The sequence below is a fragment of the Tinamus guttatus genome, unplaced genomic scaffold, assembly GCF_059628265.1.
Source record: "Tinamus guttatus ecotype Peru unplaced genomic scaffold, ASM5962826v1 Tinamus_guttatus_pri_ptg000056l, whole genome shotgun sequence".
Taxonomy (NCBI): domain Eukaryota; kingdom Metazoa; phylum Chordata; class Aves; order Tinamiformes; family Tinamidae; genus Tinamus; species Tinamus guttatus.
The window spans coordinates 3069339-3088334 of NW_028288590.1; the positions used below are offsets into that span (position 1 = coordinate 3069339).

Genomic DNA, 18996 nt, shown 5'->3' on the forward strand with positions numbered 1-18996 from the left:
CTAAAGAAAAAGAAACACACCAAAGTAGACTGAAATGAGTTATTATTAAAAAATAGTAATAAAAGGCAACCTACATATTCTGCTTCTTTGTTATGCATAAACTTGCAGCCATGGTTACTAGACCTTATGAACCTAGGTTTGCTTGCTTGACCTAGGCGGGACTCCTCATCCCACATCGCTTGGGTCAAGAGTCTAAGTTGGGAAGGAGATGCTTCCAGTTCAGGAGTTAAAAGGGTCCTAAAATATAACTGGAAGTATTTGGGAGAGAATCCTCATTCTTATCACTCTGCACACAGAGCAGCACAGTACAGTGGGCTGGAGAATGGAGCACGCCTGGCAAGAAGCAGGAATGTCTGTGTAAGCAGCAAAAGCGATGAATGACTTTTCAAAAGAAAACAGGTTGCCGCTTCAGATGCTGTTTTACCCTGAACTTCAGAGGAATTGGGACGATTTGAATGACAAAGGGCGAGATTCCAATCACCTGATTCCAGCTAAGTAAAAATTAAACATTTTGTGAAACCTTGTTGTCTAATCTCACATACAATCAGAGGAAAGAAACAGGCTGGGGAGAAGGGAGTCTGTATCAGTTAAAAGATGATATATTGATAAGATGCTCATGTGAGTATTTAATGAAAAAAAATCACACTCCTCTAATCTACTAGGATTCATTCAGCATGTCAAAGTGGATGAAAGAATGTTACAATATGGCTTTAGACTTCAACAAAGAAAAACTTCAGCACAGCTCCTGCTAAGAATATTTCAGAAAACTGCACTAAGATATTTTCCAATTAGAAATAAAGTACAGTCAAAACGAGGATCTAATTTAAACCACAGGATAAGAGAAGGACTAAACAGTCATTTTTTATTGTGTAAGAGATAACAGAGGAGCACCCCAGACATCTATAATACGGCCAGTGTTATCTAATTTACTCATTAAGTGTTTTGGAAGAAAAGAGAATAGAGAAAACAATGGTCTAGTTTCCAGACGCTATAAAAATTATTAGATAACTCAAATTAGGGAAGGTTGTAAAAGGAACTTTTACAAGATTTACTAGTGGTAGGCATACAAACAAAACACAAACAGATAAAATTTAGTTAGTTCTGTGCATTTTAGAATAGTTTGGATGCTTTTCACAGTATTAAGTGATTTTAAATTAGCTGAAAAATGCGCAGTCATTGTGGATTTTTGGCTCCTAAACTTCTGATCTTCTTGATTTTCAGTAGTTTTCATGTAATCCTTCAGAAAAGTGTCCTTCTCCAGCTGGCAGCCTGAGTTTGGCAGCTGCACAGGAGCAGCCAAGTGCTGCTGGAAGAATGGCAGGACGTGCTGTTCTCTATGGAGCTGTTACGGATCAGTGTAGTGTCCTTACAGTTGCGTGGGCAGGTGCTGTTTCCATGAACTCTTCCCCTCAGTCAGCAGCTTCTTATCAGTCCTTCCTCAAAGTTACTCAGATGATGAGAAGATGAATTTGTGGATTATAGGCACTGTCATTTTGGACAGCCGTGGTCCTGCCTGCCAGGACTAAGGTCTGGATCTCTATGTAGTTTTTCTTAGAGCTGGCAGTGCTTCAGACATACTGCAAGTCTGTCTTTGATAAGAAACTATCCTCCCTCTCCTGGAGAAAAACAAGTGGCCAAAACTCCCAGTAGCTGCTGCATTAAAGCAGTGAATCTGCTGGGACTCCCACAGCACTCCCAACGCACTGAATATCTCGCTAGCAAGTCAAACTCTTTCAAAATAGAATATTGAAAAAAAAAGAAAAAAAAATCAGAGCCCACCAATGGAAGGTTCTCAGTCTGTAACGGTGGTGTATAGCCCAGGGAATGTCTGGGGTAGAAGACTGTTCAATGCTACTGAGGCAGCTACGCCTACACATACACCTTCTCTTGGTGCAGTGTGGCATAAAAGGAATTGCCTGGCTTTGACTTAAAGTCTGAGCAGTGGTAGGGTTTCTGAACAGGAACAATCTCTCTTGTTGCTGGTCACAAAGCAGGGAGTAGGATGACATTAATTCTTTTGTTCTTCCTGCTTACCTAAACTGGAAGCCCAATGTAGTCTCTGGTACAGGCTTAGAGCACCCACACGGCCAGCATGGTAGGAAATCAAATAGCTGCTGGAAGAGGAGCTGCGAAAGAGCTGAATCAGATGCTAACTGTTGCTTTGGCTTTGTCAGCCCACATATTCTCTTTTTATATGGTAAAATGGTGTACTCTGCTAGTCAAGCACATGGGTTTCGGTGGGGTGGTCCTGCCTCCCTCCTTGCCAGAGGCCGGACACACGAGATAGCTCTATGTCTCTTTACTGCCTGCACTGCTGCTAACCTTCTGTGCTGCTCTTACTGCACTGCAGCTTCTTGGAGGGCTTGCTTGTCTTTTCCATTATGTCTTTTCCTTTTTAACATGCTCTGTGTTTGCTCGGTTTCAAGCAGAGTGGAGAGCACCATCCCTTGACATATGAGTCAGGAGGAGGCCTTTATTTTAAAGTTTCTCAAGAAGTTTCTCAAATTCCTGTTAAATGCCTACTAGTAGGCCACACATCTTTTAGTGCTATAAATACATATGCAATCCTAGGGATAGTGTTTTTTAAGATTTCTTGGGTATGACTAGAAAGACTCATACCTAAGAGACTAGATAGGCTCTAAGAGACTACATTCAGCTCTGGCATATAAGTTGTTATTAACACACTTGTAGCTCAAAAATTCAACACGTTTTTTGCTTTGTCTTTGCCAACATCATTCTTTTAAAGGGACTGGATTTTGCACTTAAAATAAATTTACTAACTGTGTAACTGTATAACAATATGAAATAAACATCACAAATATGGGATTCCCACAGCACTCCCACAGCACTTACTAAAAGTAAAGTGAAATAACACAGGACATTCAGAGCTCAAAAATTGTAATATTTTTAAACAAAAATTAAACACTAAAAATATAAAATGTCTTGCATTTGTTTCATGATGCTTAGAGGAGAAATGAAGATTGGAAGCGCAGCATTTCAACAGGTAATTAGTACCTGCCACCTTGACTGAGGATAAGAAATATCTCTGCTGTCTTACCATGGTACCACATCAGCCTTCCCGACTAAGCAATGTGAGTGAGTAAAAGTATATAAGCTAGCCTCTCATTAGTTTAATAACGAAGAGTAGGAGAACAGCAGTTTTTATTCTACCATTCTTGTATTTAGTAAAGAAAAAGACACAGTATGGTACAGGTTGACATTTTGACTTCTAGACACCTGTATCTTTTCCTGAGCTAAAAATGACTCGGCTGCATATGACACATCTCACAGATGAATGAAAGTTCTTCCAAACCACTGACATGCACACCACATGCTACAACTGTGCAACTTGGCAAAATAAAAGCATCAGAAGACTAATATTATCTTACTTTCTTTGTGATATATAATGGTCTGGAGTAACTCCTGAAGTAGTGTTTGGATTCACACAATGATGATAATGTGTGTTGTACATATACCTAATCAGACACATACGAAATCCTCACAAGTATCTAACGTCTGCATCTGCTAACCATTATCATACTATCCTTTGAATAATGAAAGCCACATTTTCCAATTTGTTCAAAAAGTTTCGCCTACCGGCAATTCTGAAAAGAAACTATAGGTTTGATGTTATCGTGATTTGCCCTGGTCAAGTGAATCTAAGTTTGGCACAAAATGTTTGATTCTAATTTTGGGATGATTGAATCGCTTTGCAATACCAGACTTGCTGAATATAACCATATGATCTCAACAGGCTGCTGTCACAGCTGTCGTTATTCATATTTTGTCACTAACCAGACATTTGCATTGGGTGTCAGTCCATTGTTTTGCCTCTAATTGCTCTAAGCCTGTAGATTTAATTGAGAATGGGCTTCCCTTCAGGCTTGGGATCTCTAGACAGCCCTTCCTAGATCATCTGTCTAAGACCTCTTGCTGAGCTACTTCTAGCTACCCAAGTCTGGTGCTAACTCCTGAGTTTCTCTGAGGCCTGCATACAGGCTTTGCCAGGATCTTCTCTGGACTTCTAAGTAATAGAGCAACCTCCTGAAATACATGACAGTGAGAGACTGTGTGTGTGGCCATAAGTCTACTGAGCATGAAAAATATGAGAAATTTGCAAGCCATTTACAAGGGATTAAGATCAAGGTGTATGAGGTAATTCAGATCATTCTGGGCACCTCTTAGTTTACAGAATTTATTTGCACAGATCACTTTCACCTCTGTTGTTTTTTTTTTTTGGTCTTATTTTGGAAAATAACACTCTCAGCCAAATCAATTCTCCCAGATATGAGCAATATTTTGCATTCAGGTGTTCCCCTCTCTGAAGACCATTCTTGAGATTAAACGCTTCTTGTTTGAAAAGCTAATGCAATGTGTCTTGTTAGAGAACATGAATTTATGGAGAGAGATTCAAAACATATAGCAGGTTCACAACTGTGCACTGTCAACCAGAACTTGCAAGTTGTGTGCGTACGAATTTCTGAGATTCTTGCAACTCCATAGAGAGATTTTCACTCTATCACCTCTTTGCAAAGCAACATTTTATTATTGCTAATCAACTCTCAGCCAACGCAAAGGGAAATCTGCTCTCGTGAAATCAGTAGTGTTCATCTGCTCCACCCCTCCATGGAATTAGGGTCAAAACTCCCAGTACTGCCCTGCATTCATTCAGATCCTCCAGCAAATGTATCAAAAAAATCAGAAAAAATCAGATTGAAAAGTCTCACCTTACTGGGGATAAACTATTTCTTTCCAGTAATAAAGCACGTCTACCTACCACAATGAAGACATGAATGTAGGAGCATAAATTAACGTAGTTATGCTCATTTAATCTAATACGTACAACAGAGCCTGTTATGCTCTGCTTTCCCTGTGTCTGTTACATAGGACAGTCAGCACTACTATACACGAGACACACTACTACCACATCTGTTTCTAGACATGCCTGCATTTTGTTTTTAAAATAGATGTTTTTGAGGCCTCAAATTTTCAGTTATACTTCAGTGCACTTTCTGCCTTGTAGATATATCTAAGCAGTAACAGACACTTCTATTTAAAGGAGGACTCCTGAATATGTGGAGGAGACAGGGTTCACAAGAATATGATTGTTGGGAGCACAAACAATTCCACTGAAGCTCACAATCATTTAGGTAAACTTCTTCATTTGTTCTCATCTTTGAAAGATGAAGCCCTTGAACTATATTACTGCAGGTTTGGAACTGCGCAGAACTGAAGCTAACCCATGGTCCTAAATCACTCTCCCTCTCAACCTATGGATGATTTCAACTTGCTCAAATCACCCCCCCACCCCCCCAAAACCTTTCCCACCTCTGCAAAACAAACAAACAAAAAACCCTTGGTTCTGACAACTAAAAAACTCAACTTACTTGCTGCATTGTAGGTGAATGTAAAGCAGACTGGACCTGCATCGGTAGCTGGTTCCCAATGGGCTGCTGCATTGTAAGAGGCTGGTGCTGCTGTAGGTTGAGATGCTGGTGCAGAGGAGGGCTGATCTGGAGCGGTGGTGGGGGGGACACGGCCATGTTTGCTATGGAAACAGTCACTGGCATTTGGCTGTTGGGCTTAGGTGCTATGTTCCTGGGGATATTGGCATGCATGGCAGTGATATGAGGATTCATTCCTGGTTGTTGGTGGTAGTGGGAACTGAGGTACAGTGCAGAGTGAGCCTGGGCAGGCCCATGAAACACTGACTGCTTTGAATTCATCATCTGAGGTTGCTGGGAGGCCTTAACGTCAACAGGTTCACTGTAGCTCTGTTGAGGAAAAATGAAAAACAAAAGAACAGGCAATAATTAGAAGCTACAAAATGCTGTTTCCTCCCCGCCAAAATTCTCCTTACTGCAGAGACAGGCCTTTGTGCCATTCTCCCCCTTCAATAATCTGCAGAATAGTTTGCAGCAAAATACAGCCTCAAATACCAGTGTTTTGTAAAGGTAATTTGAGATACCAGAGTTTTTCTTAAAGAGGTTCACTACGGAACAACATATGTCATGACCATAAAAATATCCTGTCTATGAAGGTTGGTTATTACAGTAGAAAAACAATTAATCCCTATTATCTTACATATTTTTCTTCAGCATCATTAAAAAAAAAAAAAAGATGTTAGCCCCTCTGCTTCCTGGTCTAGCCTGACATTTTGCTTTCTCAAAACTTGGAACTGGCATCACTGACCTAATAACCTATACAACAGAGCTAACCAAGCCTGTCACATTTATTCACACAAGCAGTCATTACTATTATCCTCAAATTTGATGGCCTCATTGCGAACAGATTCAGGAGGGTGGGTTCTGGCAAAAGCCTGCAGTGATCTTTGACATGTCACTTCCCTGCTCCATGCCTCATTTTCCCTTCTACAAAACAGGCACAAGAATTTCAGTGTCCTTCATTACACACATTGACAACTGCTAATAGTGTTGTATTACAGCCAGCTAATGGTGACAAGGCTGAACATCATCTGCAGTTGTTCTACTGCAGCAAATAAATATGCTAAGTGCTGTGCTGATGCCTTTATTTTGAAGTACTCTTTGTTGGGATACTATCCACACCTGTACCTTACCTGTGTAAGTATTCATGAGCCATGCATGCAGAAAAACAAGAGCATCCTGAATTACTTTACTTGCATCAAAACTTTCTTTATGTATCTAGTAAAAAAGCTGTGTTTAAAACTGACAGAACCAGATGGTCTACATAAATGTTAGACTTCATCAAACAGAAAGAAACTATCATGCTAAAGCTTGATGAATGGTGACTGAAATAATAGAAAATACATCTGATTTCTTAAGCTGTTAGCAGTAAAATATTTCCAATAATGAATGTGATAATATATTTATTCTAGTGTTTAACATTTTTGCATTTGATTTACAGTTAATTTGTTGTTTTCTATGCTCTGATTTCCTTAGGCCTGCTAACTGAGTTGCTAACTACTCATGCCCAAAAAGAGTGCTGAAAAGATTTAAGATTTAACCCACATGTGCTTATGGGTGGGGACCTGAATCCTAATTTAGTAGCTCAGGCACAGTGGGATTAATAGCCAGTGAAAGGTGAAACATGCTGGAAAAAATGGCAGAAATGTCCCTCTGGAGAGAGAAGTCACTTTGTCAAAACAAGGGCTGCAAGATGCATATATGCCCTTATTCTGTGACCTCCATGTCATGTCTGCTCAGTTTACAAGTCAGAGTAAGCTTCACGTTACGCTCAGCACGGCGGGGTCAGCGCAGTCGAAGGAGTTCAGTTTGGCTTCTTTCTGAAGGACAGAGCAGCACCAACAAGCAGCCGATGCGCACATATTACTGAGACTGCTTCTTATACACGATGCTACGGAAAAGCTAACTGCATTTTCCCTAAGACCGCGGTTCTAATAGCAAGAACACTTATTTTTTCACCAGTAAACTAAGGAAAATTAAATGAATATGATAAAAGGAATGCAAATCTCTGTGCGTCTGCCTCGCTGTGTCTGCATGTGGGTGTACACGTGGGCAATATGTATTATATGCATGCTTGCAGGAATGAGATACAGAGATAAAGAAACAGAGATATTAAAAGATAAAACCTGAAAGCAGGTACAAAATTCTACCTTTTTTTTTTAGCATTTTTTTTTCAACTACTGAACATTAGTTCATAAGGACATGAGAAATGTTTTTCCTCTCTATTCCCAGGAGAATTTGTCCAACACTGTAGTTAAGTGTGAGAGCAAAGACTGTCTGGTTTGCTGAAATTTCAGAGATTCAGAGGAAGATTTGATAATTAGAAGCATGGTCAGGACCCCACTCTTCAGTTTGACAGACTCTTCACACATGATAAGGAGATATATTCTATGTTCTTTTGGGAGAAATTTAAGATTGTTATGTGCCTCATCCCTTCGTGGAAACACTTTGCCTTCCACAATATACCCAACAGAGTAGTGACAATTTCTCCTGAAGTTTCTGAGGTCAGAGAGGTTAAATAGTGTGCCCCAGTGAAAGGCACACAGTGATATATATTTATATTTCACTTGTGATTGCAAATATGTTGCCTTATACCTCTTCAACAAAGATATAATGAATTAGCTTAATCACTGGGCTAACTGTTCACACATAAGTATGTATGGCCCATGCTGATAATATTACAGAGATACCACATACTTAGTGGCATGTAATAACTGAAATACAAAAATATTTTAGAAGGAATTGCACAGTCTTAGGCCAGGGATGAATAACACTTGCTTTACCCTGAGAAGCGTGTTTGCAAAGTAATCGAAAAGGAACAGCTTCAGTTGACTCAAGCTATCCATCATCTTTCTGTATATTTCACTATATTCTGATATACTGAAAAATACAACACTCCAGCCTCAGACAAGTATTTTGCTGTTCCTTAGGATGCTTTAAATCATATGTGATCTGAAGCCAAATTGTCCAATATCAGTGTAAAACACATCAATATTATCAGTTACTGGGAATCTTGATAAATGAACCTATTAGATGCTATTCTCCAACATACTGCACTTTCAGCTTTTTCTAAGGCTGGGTCAGAAACCTTCGCTTTTGTAAGTATTGTTGAAGCTAATGGAATAGGTGATGTCACATAGTTTAGCTTTGTTAGGCCGCTTTGCTGTCAAATATACCAAGAGATGCATAAGATACATGGGTTACACTCTGTTATTGCAGGCACACTCACTGTTCTCACAGATTTGAATGGGCAATGCACCTATTCAATACAGCATCAAACTTAGTCTTAGATAAGGGCAGCACTTTTATTATAACTGGGAATTAAGAAAGAAGGAATCGCATTAGTTAATCGTGACTCTAAGTGCACAGATATATACCATAGCTTCACATGCTGAAATTCAGTAATTTTCTCCAGTCCTATCTGAGGGAAAGGGTACGGAAATCATTTAGAAAAACACTCCTTAATTAATTAATATGCCCATAGACAAGATAGAGAATTTACACTTTAATTTCTGGTCCAGTTACAGGCTACATTTACTTGCAGTTATATAGTGGAGAACAAAGTCAGTACACAAAAGCTATCAAACACTAAACTCTTATCCTATACATATACAAAGATAAAATTTATCACAACTGCTGGTATAATTATGATTTTGAAGACCCACCACTAGAGGGTGACAGATTATTATATTTAGCTAAAGGTAGGAAACAGTACTGTAGGGTATACCTTAGCTATTGTACTATAGGACTGCAAAATAGCTTTTCTCAACAGTCCTTTAGGATCTTTGAGAGGCTAGTGCTTGTTCCCGAGTTTAGCTCAAAGTCTTAGTCCCAATATCAAGGCTACTGTCATCCTAGTAAGGCTTCTTATGGACCTTGCTCTCTACCTAATATAATTTAATACTGTTGTCTGCATTATCAGAAGGGGAAGGCAAGGAAAGTATCTCTGATACCAAGTCCAAGTGATGAACACTACAGAAAATGTATGACTGTCTTGCAGGCACAACCTTAAACCTATTTTTTTTTCACAGGAAGCTCTTTTTTTTGACAGAAATCTGAAGAAAGAGAGGGAAGTACATTTTGAAAGTCCAATAAAAAGAAACCAAAAGTAGACAAGAAAGATGTAAAAGAATAAAATTAAAATAGAATAAGCATTAATATAGTTCTTATGATGAACACATTAATTACAATACATTTAATACAATCATAAGTAATATAGACTATTCCTTCTAATGGAAGAAAAAAAAGATATCAACTCACTTTTGCTCTGCACCTCGACGCTGATGCATGTAGCATACTATATATAGCATGCTATGCTATATATGGTAAGCTGCTAAGTGCATCTGAAGGAAGGCCTTGGTGAGTGATCCTTAGTTTGTCCACAAAATCATTTTACTTGTACCGTATTCTCAAAAAAAGCATGGCGACACAGTTAATAAAGTCTTCTCTTCAGAGAAGGTGTAGGGTGTTGATCATTCAAAACTGAATCAGGTCTTTTACTCAACTTTTCATTAAGCTTAGGCCTTTCCTTCCAATTCCTTGGACTTTCCCATCCACCTTCTGCTTGCCTCCTTCCTGCCAAAACTCCTTGTGTTCATCAGCCAACTGGCAGACTCAAGGGGTTAAGCGCTGCCCACCCAGTTGTGCGATGCTCCCCGCAAACAGGCCTGCCCTGGCAGTACTGACCTGCATACTCACTGCGGACCGAGGTCCGGTGCAGCTCAGGCAGTTCCTTCAAGGAAGGTGACACCCCAGCACTCGCCACCCACTCCTGCAGAGGGAAGGGATCTGCAGTACAGATAGCCTACTCAATCCAGCCGTGCCAGAGACAAGAGCAAGCGCCTAGTGATATCGGCCTGGCAACTAGATAGTTTCCTTTGGGATTTTATTCTCCTTCCACTTTGAAAAGTCTGTAGCTGCTTTTTAAACCTCACCTGTAGGTCTGGGTAACTAAACAGCTGTTGAAGTCAACAAATGATTTTTGATTCTCTTTCTGACTTGCTGCTGCCTTCTGGCTACTCTTGGCTCTGCTAACCTCACTCCTATAGGAAAGGAAACTGCAGCCAAATGATTGAAAATAAATCAAGGATACATTTTAATAAGGCAGTATTTGAAGGGTCTGACCCTTATACAACTGAATTTAATGGAAACTCTCCTATCAACTTTAATGGAATATGGATCAGAGCCCAACATTGTTACCTCAGTACTAGTGACTGGTCCATTTTGTTATCACAAAAATCAAGTAGGATATGGTCAACAGAGGCTGAGAAACATACTCAGTTGATGAGTACTACTTTTCCCCTAAATGTTTTCAGGAACATAGCTAGAAGCTAAAAGCACCTATAGTACTTTATTTTTCCCTTTATGGTGCTATAATATATATGGGAATTAAGTAAGTGCTTTCACAATAACTTCATTCCAGTAAGCAAAAAAAAAAATCTTGTTTCAAATAAATAGTTGTTAGAGAGAGATTGTTAAATTTTGCTCAGCCTACTGTCATCACAAAAATAACTAAAGGATCAAAACCTTTCAGCTGAAGCATAATATAATTTCAGTGGTTTACAGAACAGATATACGCAAAATAAAATTTTATTAACATCAGCAATTAAGCTCCTCTCTACAGTAGAATATGCATAAACTCGTGATACCAGTGCACATTCAGGAAACGTTTTCGGTACTGCTGCCTATGTTGGCTTTTAAATAAATGCTGACAGACCTCCTCAAGGACAAAGAGCCTTAGAGCCAATACACTTTCCACTAATAAACTTTCCACCAACACAGACAGCCTGTGCTCTTACTTGTGGGTAAACGTATCCTACTCCAATCTCATAAGATTTTTTTCCATAGTCAAAATGATGTAACATGGTGTTACTGTAAATGAGAAACAGGTCCACTGAATTTGATACCCCCTCTGTCTACACAGTGAACATGTACTTGTGTGAGTATTTCAAAGCCTAAAAAGAGTTGAACCTGATCCAAGCTATAAAGAAGCATGTGTCAGCCTGTTAGGTGCTACAACATCCCTTCCCATGACAGTGCCACATACACATCTGATGGCTGGTGTCAGCTCCTGAGCCACATGGAGGAATTCGAAGTTACCATTCAGATAATAACACCAGTGATGTCAGCAGTCACCAGGTAGGTCCAGACTCTGTAGGCCTTCCCTTTGAGATGCCATGATCAAGCCTGACTCAGCTCAAAATGAGCTACCTCCAGTATCCTGATGTTAGATACAAGTAGATGATGGTAGATACAAGGAAATTGGCTGAATATTTTCACAGGTACAAAGCTTACCTAAGCTTAACGTTGCATCTGCTGCCTTTGCTGTCCTTTTGGTGGAAGGAACATCTTGAGTTGTTTATTCCTTCTCTCAGCTTTTCTGTGTTCCCATAATCCTGTCCATTTTTAATATCTTTGAGATTTTAGGTCACCTCCAGCCCCAAGCCTGTCCTTGAAAAGAATCTGTTCTTCAAGCCTGCATGGACTCAGCCATTTTTATTAATACCTCTTTGAAGCTGTTTATGAGAGAATGACTTATCCCTGGCAGGTTTTTTTTTTTTTTTTTTTTTTCTCTTTCCTGCTTGAATCTTTAACTTCTTTAGATTACTTTGACTTAACTCTGTTCACTCTGGTTGAGAATTTATTCCATCACACAGTTATGCAAATTTGTAATGCAAGCACTTTCTTACCTAAGACAGAAGGCTCTTAGCAAATGACAATCCAGTCACCTACTGAAAGCACAATATTGTGGACTCTAGAGAATTCAGAAGCTTTTGACACATCCTTGATGCTTCAGAACAAAGGACCAAGCCATTGGTTGTCATCTATAATTAGTCAAGGTAGCCCAGAAGAACATCTTCGAATATATATTTTGTCATCATCTACAGGGGATTGTCATAGATTTGTTCAGGGTATGTAGGTAGAAACGAATGTTTTATGAATGTAATCTAAATACATGAGATAAAGGATATGCAACTTTAATTTGGTACAAGTGTTTTAATTCCCTAAATGGAAGCACTATGCTAATAATGAAATCCTATCTTCTTTTATTTATTCACATTGAAAACAAGTTTTCTTCCCCAAATCAAAAGATGACTTCCTTCAAACTGAAGACATTTTGGTGATTTTTGGCTGAAATGATGTGAGAAACTCTCCAGCTTTTGGCACTGTTGAAGGTTTACATGGTTTAACCTCAAATCCAATTCCTGGCATTAACTTAAAAGTAGTTTGCTCTACTTTTTCAACTATGGTAGAAACTTGGTTTCAAAAGTATGCTGGATGAGAAGTTGGCTTGCTTTTCATTACTATCATATTTGACAGTTTTTCTATGATTTTATATGTTCACACACCAGATACTCTGATACACTATACAGTTGTGCATATATAATTTTACTTATGACTCCTTGAAAATTTGTGATTATATCACAATAAGTCCAGAAACAAAGACTGGTATATCACAGAAACATAAAGCATCTGCTGTAAAAGCCTTACTTTATAATTTCCCCAAACAGGGATTCTAATGTCTAAGGGAAAAAAAATGAAATCTGTATCACCCATGGCTACATGTGATCCTTGAATTTTTGTTAATGATGTTTTAAGGGAAACGTTGCCAATAATTTCGTAACACTTTAATATCTACAAAGAAAATCGTTTTTATGCATCAGACATAGCCATATTTTTTATTAATTCTTTCTATAATGCTTTCACTGAGAACAGCCTAAACTGTTTTCCAAACTTCCGAAACATCTGCATGGACTAGGACAAGATATAATATAGCAGCAAGTAGCTCCAAAATTGAATCCAGATGCCTTTGTGCTCCCCACATACACAATGACCAACTGATTAAAACCCTAAGAGACAGGACAGTTCAGTGCTCTAATCTGCCTGTGAATATGTAGAACTGCATCTCCAAATGTCCTAAGACCAAGTAACTGGCTATTTTAGTGAGATGGGACCCTGTGCTCCCCTACATTTGAGCCACTAAGCACAGAATTCAAAATTCATTGTAGAAAACAGCTCATGGAGGAAGGCATTTGTACATCTGCATTTACTTAGGAGTGGGGAGATGCACAACCTGGTTTCTGCTCCTGCAACTGCTGACATATTTTCTTGCCTTTCTTGTTGTATACATACAAAATGGGAAACTAGCTCCATCACGTTAACTATTTTTGTCTTTATATTTTCTTTATATTTTACTATTTTCAAGAAGCCAAACTTATCAGTGTGTGTTCATGGCAGTCTCTAAAGGCCTCAGTGGAATTCCTTAGGCTGTTCAATTGTATTAAAACACAGGCAACGCTATACTTTTACACAGATATTTTGGATGCTTGGAAACTCTCCAGTTACCAAGTGCTGTGCTTATGGCATCAAGGCAATGCCAGGCTTACTGGATCTGACCTTTAGTTCTTTAAGAAAAGTAATTGCAAGTGGGGGCTAAGGAAGTTAAGCCTGCCATACACTTCAAGGAGCAATATTACATGTTGGAAAGATTTGCACTGTTCTCAACACTTAAAAACATCCAGTACGCTTGTTGCAATGTCAAGTGAGGACGCCCCTTTGACTCAGATACAGCGCCAGAGTTTTGAAATATGCTCGAGTATTTTGAATTTGAATAATATTCTCCTTGCTGAGAGGTTTTAGTTCCAGCCATAGATGCTAAAACATGCCTGAAATATGTATGAAATTTGAAGTTATGCCACTATACAGAAGAGAATTAAAGATTCATTCAGCAAGAGAGAACAAAAAAAGAAGGAACTTTCTTTGTATTCTTTAAACAGTTGAATTGTACTGCGATATTTAACATACATATATATATCATATATATGCATTTGCACATTACATATATGTTAAATATATAATGTGCACATGGTTTTATACATACACATATATATGTACATTATGCATATATATTTATAATTTACCCATATATGTGTATCTATATTAAATATATATATTTGAAAGATACAGCAAAAACTCTAATGTCAGCCAGAAAAAAAGGGTAGGTTAAGCTAGAAAAAGTGCTTGTTTTATGAAAAAAAAAAATTGCAATTCACAGCATTTTATGAACGCTGTACAAATTACCAGATACCATAGACTGCATTTCTGGACCTGAATGGTACTAAAAGTTGCAACCAAGGGCAAATATAAAGACACATATTTACAATGCAAAGGCTTAGTCAGTATTATAAGCAATATGGCAATCTGCATAGCAGAAGATATAATGCTTTGTAACGTGATTTTTACTTTACATATCAATTTCTACACACATGAACAAGCTCAAATACAGCCCCATTAATTTCAATCACTGTAAAAAGGAAGAGAAAAACATAGTAAATATACTGATAGATTTAACAAGGATTAATGCATATCAATGTATTTATGCACTGACACATTTACCTTATTTACTGAGCGGCAATATTTTATAATATAATTTATTTATAAATTTAAAATACAATCTTTATTATAAAGATATCACTAAAGCATTTAAAAAGGTACCAGAAATGAGCTGACAAGATTTTTCCCGAAGCTTCACGTGCTACTTCCATCAAATACCACAGCCTGAAATTGTACGTACTAGGTTTCTGGCCTTCACTGGGCTCCCGTGATGCCAGGGAGCAAGCGAATGTCAAGGACAAGAGAAAGGCCCACAAAAAACTGGCCAAAGTCCATGCTCAGGTGCAGGAGAAGAGGAGAGAAAGAAGGGCAAAAAGAGCAAGAACTGAGCATCACAGAGAAGTTTGCAGGTCCTGCACGACATGCCCCCAGGTCTGGGATGGAAACCAGTGGTCTTGAGTTTCATTATTCTGGAGGAAGAGGCTAAGACACCTCCTGGAAAAAAACAGCACGCCCCATGTCTGCACTGGGGAAAGAGAACTGCCTATCCCGGTCAGGTATTCCAGCAGCTCAGCTAGGTGATGATGGGCACAGAGAGCTTAAGCTCAGGTCTGGTCCTGACAGGTACCGAGTGCCATATGTGCAGTCCTTTGTGTTTTGGAAAAACCAAGACTTGTGAGCACACACCCATACACACCAACATCCTTCCTATGGTTTGGATAGCAAGTGGATGTCCTGGTGTTCGATGCGAAGCACCACTAACAACCAGCCAAATGGCACTGGAGTCACTGGAGCTCTGTTATGGACATGGAAAGCAGAGTATCTTGCAAATACTCTGCAAAACGAAGTTCTAGATGTTTCAGAGCAGAACATCCAAAACGACCAAATCCTCTCTTTCACATTGTTTCAGTCGTGTTAGAAAATAAAGACAATACAAACTTCCTGCTCCAGAGTACCACAGGGTACTAGGACCCCTTTACACTACAATGATGTTGGGATGAGCAGTGTGGAAAAGCTCCTAAGGAAGCAGGATTCTAATGCTTTAGTGTATGCACTAAATACAGCACCCGATCATAAGTAACTGAAATGAGGCTTACACTGAATGAATAAAACATACTGAGATCAAATTGCTAATAATTATATTAAAGCATTTTTGAAAAAGGTATGATACTTCTAATATTCCTTGACTTTTGCAAACATGGTCCTTTAAACTTAATAATATCCTCCAAAGGTAGCTTTTGTGTAGGATAATATAATAGATGGAAATAATAGAACAGATGGACTCCACACAATGAATCTTAATAATATATTACATATATTACTTTGTGCTTACATGCTTATCTAAAGAACCACAAATCTTCCGGTGCTATATAAATATTTAATAATGATAATATAGAATATACTCATCTAACATTGTATCTGGGCATTTTACAACTTTATACTAAACCGAGCTTCCTTTAGTAACGTGGCAGCTCTCTTGGATTCACTGAGCCTATTCATGTGAGTAAGCAATTAGTACTTGCCTTCACTAAGTTTATATTTGATCCTTTCTATACTAGAGAAAAACATGACATTATGGGGAGAATTTGAATAAGTGCTTAAAAGTAAAGAAAATGCTTCAATGCTTTTCTGACTAAGAGCAGATTTAAACGTGCACAAATGGCTTCATGCATGGAACTGATGAAAAAACTTAAAAATAATTTTCAAAGAACAAACTCGATAAAATATCATGAAGATACTTTTTTTCTTTTTTTCATAGAAAATAAAAATTAAGTAAAATTCTTGGGTCTGCTATATTTCTCTTTTCAAAAAGAAGCCATTTAGAGTTTTATGTAAACAGTCCATGATGTGCTGAATAATGGTATCTGAGCTATTTTCACTACTGAAGAGTTGGCTTCATGTCTCCAAAATGTATTGGAATATTTTGAGCCTGTTTGACCTATCTTTTGCCAAAAATTAGTCTATTTTAAATAAACTGGTATCTGTGCAGAATGGAACCTTGATAAAGCATCACCACTTGGAAAATTCCTTTCTAAAGACAATGATTATTTCTAGAACTATACAGCCATAGGACAATATAGGTATTATAGGTATCCTGTCCCTACCTTAACTAATGGTGTTTATGACGGTAGTTACAAATTTAAAATGCATGATACATCACACAAGAAATGAAAGAGATAACACTCATATTTCCAATTTTGAGATTCAGCACAGACACTAAGCACTACGATAATGTAGAAAGATGTATGAAAGGTCTTTTCATAAGTAATCATATATAATCTTTCTACTGAAAATGTGTAAAACCTCATGTAATACAGGGACTAGTAGAGTGCAAAACTAAATTAATCTCCCAATACACTTAAAACTAAGAAAAAGTTATTTTGTCACCATATCTGTGTATTCAAGTGTCACCATCTTTACTTCTAATACTAGTTTTATTTATGTAAGAGTAAAACATATCTAACTTTGACCTTATAAACACACACATTTCCGTGAGAGATGCAGAACAGAAGGGATTCTAGCTAATACGATTCTGAAGTTGCTCCACTTCTATTTCACATTCACACATACAGTAATTTCACAGTTTTCTGCAGGCTTTAAAGAGCCCATTATGAAATCATGGGCACTATGAATGTTTGTATAAATCAATACCTAAAGTTGCTACCGGTATCAGGGATACACTGTATGTCCCACTATAAAAGCCACAACATGACCTATATTGTGCTCATACAAACTGCTTGCTCAATGTAAAATGAAAATCCACGTTTTCATGTGACAATTCGCTATGTGGACTGAGCTTGAGTTTTCTTTTCTGCATTGTGATTTATTTATTTATCAGTGTTTAAAAAGAAACCTAGGTATTGTGTATGTGATACGATTTTCCTCTTATAGATAGACTGGTTCTTCCCAGGCATGGCACTTCTTTGGTACACTGTGGTGTTTTACAGGCATATCCTTCCTTTTTTGAATGTGATGATACCCCCCGCCTGGAGAAGTGCTGTCACTAAGAACAGACGGGAAAAGAAATCTTTTCACTGAGAGATGGATGTTTTTATTGAGTATTTACACATAGAATGGGTATCCTGAGTTTAAGGTGAGAACAAACAAGGCTATCTGCGCTAAATGCTGTAGTGCTCAGCACAATATAAATGCTGAAAATGGTTTGCAATATGTCACTATATATATATGTGTATGTATATATATATTATGTGTTACCTTGGATACAAGGCTTGCTCTGTAGGCAGCTAACTGCTTCAGATATTCCTTCTTGGCAGCTTCAGTTTTCTTTTTGTATACCTAAAAACAAAGAGTGTCACATTGGTAAATTAATCTCGTTTTGTTTTTATATATCACCGGTGTGTCTCATGCATCTTCATAAAGCCTTTCTAAGTAAACAGCCTTTCTTCCTCATTTTGCTTAAAGAGTGAAATAATAAACATCAAATATTTTAAAGAAAATACTGTTCCTACTGTGAAGCACCCTTTAGCTACCCAGCAGTACTGAAAAAGCAATATCCCCCCTAGCATTAACATTAACTGTTCAAATTGAAATTGGGTGTACTTGCAAATGGGACCTTCAGGGTGCAGGGGGGAAGGCAGATGGAAGCCTCTTCACTGACTACCACTCATGAGACAAGTTATAACCCTCTGGGAAAGGTGAAAATGTTGGTAGAAAGACAAATCAGCCGAGAGGCTTTCTCTCTTCCTTGGATAAACTGTTGGGGGCAGCCAAAGAAGCTTCATGGAGCACTAAGAATAATAAATGTTAGTCATTATTCCAGTCTTGATCCCATATCACTCTAATTAACTTCTTAAGAGCGTGGATCTATTCCTGTACATTTCTCTCAACTCACTAAACTATCTTAAAAGTGGCATGTGCACAATCTCATAATAGCTAAGAGAGCTTCAAGAGTCACTTCAATTTTGCCCAAATTTCAAGATCAAAAATGATCTGCAAGGTCAGAAGGACCTAATAGTGCTGTAGTAACATGATGTTAGAAAGGCAAAGGTAGATATTTAGGGTTGAGAGTTCCCAAGAGAATAACCCATTTCTGACCTGTGCAGCCAAGTTAATGAATTGCTGTCAGCAATGTCAGTGACAGATTTTGGAAAAAACCAGCATTTGTAAATACTACCATGAGTTTCTCACTACTTCATGTCTTTAATTATATATTTATTTACTTAAGGTTAAATTTTTGCAGTCATACAAGCATTGTGGC

General features: G+C 38.1%; 1 protein-coding gene across 4 annotated transcripts in view; it reads right to left on the reverse strand.

Annotated features, from left to right (window-relative positions):
• The window catches only part of TOX (thymocyte selection associated high mobility group box), a 210512-nt gene that overhangs the window by 6436 nt on the left and 185080 nt on the right, over window positions 1-18996 (reverse strand). For all 4 annotated transcript variants that reach the window (XM_088540140.1, XM_088540142.1, XM_088540139.1 and 1 more), the window contains 2 exons: window positions 17994-18074; window positions 5388-5774 (listed from right to left, as the gene is read on the reverse strand). In XM_088540140.1, coding sequence (XP_088396266.1) covers window positions 5388-5774; window positions 17994-18074 — 468 coding nt within the window. The remainder of the gene's footprint in view (window positions 1-5387; window positions 5775-17993; window positions 18075-18996) is intronic.